Source organism: Coffea arabica, chromosome 10e (genome assembly GCF_036785885.1).
Source record: "Coffea arabica cultivar ET-39 chromosome 10e, Coffea Arabica ET-39 HiFi, whole genome shotgun sequence".
Taxonomy (NCBI): domain Eukaryota; kingdom Viridiplantae; phylum Streptophyta; class Magnoliopsida; order Gentianales; family Rubiaceae; genus Coffea; species Coffea arabica.
The window spans coordinates 1,616,456-1,620,961 of NC_092328.1; the positions used below are offsets into that span (position 1 = coordinate 1,616,456).

At 38.7% G+C, this 4,506-nt stretch overlaps 1 protein-coding gene across 1 annotated transcript; it reads right to left on the bottom strand.

Moving 5' to 3' along the window:
* Positions 1 to 333: 333 nt before the first annotated feature.
* LOC113711947 (B-box zinc finger protein 20-like) lies at positions 334 to 2,309 on the bottom strand. Its single transcript, XM_027235190.2, has 3 exons — positions 1,843 to 2,309; positions 1,155 to 1,706; positions 334 to 1,063 (listed from the first exon to the last, which is right to left on the bottom strand). Exons 1-3 carry the CDS (start codon positions 2,026 to 2,028, stop codon positions 728 to 730), a joined length of 1,074 nt encoding a protein of 357 aa, XP_027090991.1. The 5' UTR covers positions 2,029 to 2,309; the 3' UTR covers positions 334 to 727.
* Between the last annotated feature and the right edge of the window lie 2,197 nt (positions 2,310 to 4,506).

The window sequence follows — 4,506 nt, forward strand, 5'->3', positions numbered from 1 at the left end:
AGCGATCCAATTTGCCAGTCTGTCCTCCTTATCTAATCTTGCATAATCATTTTCTCAACTTTCTGCAATGTCGCAGTCTCCACGAGATAAACCTTATTCCCAGTCCAAAAAGGGAAAGGACTTGTGCTTTTCTAACTGTCACTTCCTTGTTCCTTTGCTTCAAATCAAGACTCATGGTTTGCCTTTTCTTAATTTCCTTTCCAAATTAACATGAAAATTTTCCTTGATTCTACAGTTTCTTTCTCCTATGAACAAGCACGTGAGATGTGACCCCTGATTGTCACTCTGGAGAGCATGCTCAAGTTTAATTAGGGACCAAAATTGTACCCAAAATTTGCTGAATTGGATGGTTTCATATTCATATCATTCATGAAAAGGAAAAAGATATTTACATCCAAAAGGGATCCTTGCGGCTTGCGAGTACATCGCGAAAGCTGCATAGCAGGCACGTAGAAGATCTACGCGTCAAACAACCTAATTCCATATGGACGATATTGGTTGCTCGAGAGGAGCATGGATCAGAGAAATTCATGATCCAACAGGGAAAAAAAGAAAAGAGAGAGAGAGAGAGAGAGAGAGAGAAATATGCTTGTCCATATGGTAGAGGGAAACAAAAAATGCAAAACCGTGACACTTGAGCGAGCGAAGCTAGATAGGGGTGAAAAAGAAAAAGAGGAGAGACACATCGAGATGGGGTCTAAAGAGATGAAATTTGGATGAGTTCGGTCTACCATAAAGTAGTCGTTTTAAGTCTCTTGGAGGAGGCAGAAGAAGGTGGGCTGATCTGTGGAACCGCAAAAGAATTGTCGTCATTCCGCTTTCTGCTGGACTTGATGTTTGAGATCATGTCTTTGGAACCTATATGCCCACCGAAACCAAAACCAAAACCCACATTGGATGCGGAGGAAGTGGAAAAGCTTTGAGGTTGAGTAGTAGGATGTGCATGCAGGGGCACAGGCGCAGCTTGCGGGACCCAAAGACCCGTATTTCCTGGCAGGAACGAGCTCAGATCGCTATGAAGACCTTCATCCCAAAATGGAATCATCTCACCATCACCAGTACTCTGATGAATCAAATTAGCCAAAATGCATCAGTACTGAAAATTCATGACTATTACCAACAAAGAAAAGTGAATGAAAGGATAGCTTGCAAACCTTACAGAAACCAAAAGGAGACGAGGAATCAAGAAAGTCTTCAACATGCCATCCTGGCAGCATCTCTATCAAGTACTCAGCTATGCTACTTGTGGGAGTCGAACTATTATTGGTATCCAATCCATTCATCGTTTGTCCATTCATAGCAGTGGTGGTGGTAGTAGTAGTACCTTTCTCATTTGTAGCTGCTGCTGCAGTTACCGTGTTTGCACTAGCTGAAGTTGTACTGGTAGCCTTCCAGGCATTAGTTCGAGGGGTTGGATTAAACTGCAAAACGTTCTCGCGGCTAATAGAAACAGGCTTGTTAATAACTGTGCTCTGGGGGTTGAAAGTGGGAACTGCATCAGAAACGTTGGTCAGAGAGGTACTAGCAGAGATTGCTGCTGCTGCTTCTGATGGTGCATAAAGGGCAGAATTTGCTGAGAGCTTGACACCTGTGAGAAGGAACCTGTTGTGTTTTTCAGTGTGCTCGTTTGCTTTATGTATTGGAATATCACACTCTCTGCATAAAATAGCCCGATCTTGTTGGCAAAACAAGAAGGCCCTTCTCTCCTGTATGCATAAAAATCAGAAGAAAAATTATCACGATCAACATAACTATCTTATTCATCCAAGAATGTCCCTTTTTTCAAAAACAAAAAAATAAAATAAAATTTGGACTTCTACTTAAGAAGTGATGAAAACGTACCTGACAGATATCGCAGAGAGGGGCTTGTTTGGGTGGTGGCTGAAGAAGAGAGAAGCGGTGGTGCTTGCTTGCGAGCTTATTAGCATGGTGGACCCTGTGGTCGCAAGTATTGCACAGAGCTGCCTCATCTGCAACACAGAAGACCGATGCTTCTCCTTTGTCACACACATCGCACTGGATCTTCATCAGGTAACTTGATTGCTAGATCAATAGGTATAGCAATCCGACACTTTTGAGGGAAACAGAGAACTGAGAAAGATCAAGAAGCCCGGAAACGAAGGAGAATCTAGACTCTTGAAAGAGGGGAGGAGAAAAGGTGGGGGATGATGGATGGGTGTTGAAGTTTGGAACTTGAAGGCGAGAAGCAAGCAAATTTTTTAATATTTTAGTTACTATAATTAGATATGGTGCATATTATATAGTCATTAGGTGAATACTGTATACCGGAATACAATACTGAAAACAGTACTGAGATGATAAGAACAGTATAGGATGTAATATATGTTAGCGTAGAAAGTGGAAACTGGAAAGAGGCGGTCATGGGGTGGATTGGATATTTTGCTATCCAAAAGAAAAAGAAAATACTTAAAATGTACGATCGGATTATGTGTGGAGTATTTGAGTTAGTTGGACTACTTGACGGAGCGAGACAAGGCAACCTGGCTGCTGGCCTGTTCCGTGTACACTATGCCGCACTAATCCCTATGAAACATATTCAGCTAATGCATTACTATTCAGAACCCGTTTGGACTGCATTTTTGGAAGAAGAGTTTTTTAAAGTTTTTATTTGTATTAAAAAGAATTTTATGGTAATAAATATAAATGCTTTAAGGGAATATTTTCGAAAAAAACTTTAAAAAAAACTACAATCCAAGCTTTAATTTGAACAACTGTTTGTTGGGTCTAAATTAGCCGTAATATGTTATAGCCATTAGAGAAAAGCAACACCAAATTTATAAAAGTTAGTGAACTAATTAATATGTTGTAGTACGGCTTTGTTTGGATTGTATTTTTTTGATTTTTTTATAAAAAAAATTATTATAACTATTTGTTATATATAAAATAAAAATAATTGAAAAATATATTTACGAAAAATATAATATCCAAACAAAGCCGCAAATGTTGGACCGTCAATTGTTGTGAATTTTCTAGAGCCTAAGTTGTGGTCTTTTCAATTAAGTATGCGTAGACAAATACATTAAAAAAAGGGAAAAGCTATTGGATAGAAAATTACAAGTTGATTTGATGGGATTCCTTTTAATTTATTGGATACAAAATTACAAGTTGATTAAGCTGATGTGAATACTTTTGCCATAGTGTTGCTTATCATTAAAAAAAAATACTATAAAAAAAAAGGTTAGTTTCAGAGTAAATTGAAAGGACGATTTGATGCATCTGACACCCTGCATTCTATAGTCCTACGTTAAATTTTGTTTTGCTTCTCCAAGCTGGAATTCTGTGTTCCACATGCCATGTTTCGTTGGGAAAAGCAGCCTCGTTGTGGTCGTCGCAGGTGGAACTTTGCTATAATATTTCCTTTTTTTTTTCTTTAACAAATTTTTTTGGGAAAAAAATTTGGAACTAATTACTGTAGTGATTGGAGCCCGATTGGCCCCACTCATCGCAGGGAGCTTTGACCTTGCTCCAAGATCGCAGAAAAACCTAAAGAGTATCTCCTGCCTCTGGATTTAAGGTCCATGGGTCGCCGATTCTATCATCAATTGGCTGAATCTGATTGTTTCGTAGATCCCATCTTAGATTATTCGTTTGGACCGTTCTTTGATATTCTTCGAGTGTTTAATTTAATTATGTACGTGTGTTATTGATCATTTGTGAGAAAAAAATCACTTATGTGACGAGGCTGTGCTCGGGGGAGGGGGATAGGGGCATCTCGTCCCACATCGAAAGATCGTAGGGCATTAATCTCTGGGTTTAATGTCCATGGGTCATCGGTTCTGTTACCAATTGGCTGAATCCGGTTATTTCGTGGGTCCCACCTTAGATTGCTCGTTTGGACCATTCTTTGATGTTCTCCGAGTATTTAATCTAACTGTGTGCGTGTGTTATTGGATCATTTGTGAGAAAAAAAAAATATCTCCTACCTCTGTACGAGGAGAGTCCATAAAGAAACCTCTTACCGGCAACTCATTTCCATAAACGTTGAATAGTAACATGGAAAATGCATTAAAACGTGCATCATATTTTGTTAAATAAATATTTTTATTTTTTATTTTTAAAATATTAATTTTATGTCTTTTATAAGTTTTAGTAAAATTTGGTTTCAATCTAAGTTTTTGATCACTCTTTATTTTGAATCCATCAGAGTGACTCACACGTAGAGCTGTTAAGTCAATCGAGTAGCTCGAAAACTCGTTAGAGCTCGACTTGTTAAGGCTCGAGCTCGGCTCGTTAATTTTTGTTAACGAGTCGAGCTCGAGGTCGAAACATACTCGTTTAGTTAACGAGGTCGAAACATGCTCGTTTGATACTCGAGTAGCTCGTTAAAACTCCTTAATGAAGGACATATTTGTCATTTTAGAAATCAAAATTATAGGTTTTTATTAAGGTTAATTTGCACGAGCTCGAGCTCGAGCCACATGTACATTTAACGAGCCGAGTTCGAATATATTTCAAAGCTCGTTTTCCTAACGAGCTCGAGTCGAG

Coding starts and splice junctions, on each gene's coding strand:
- LOC113711947 (XM_027235190.2), bottom strand. CDS start 2,028: ATGAAGATCCAGTGCGATGTGTGTGACAAAGGAGAAGCATCGGTCTTC. Junction 1,707..1,842: donor CTCTCTGCGATATCTGTCAG/GTACGTTTTCAT, acceptor TTATGCATACAG/GAGAGAAGGGCCTTCTTGTT. Junction 1,064..1,154: donor CTCCTTTTGGTTTCTGTAAG/GTTTGCAAGCTA, acceptor TTGATTCATCAG/AGTACTGGTGATGGTGAGAT.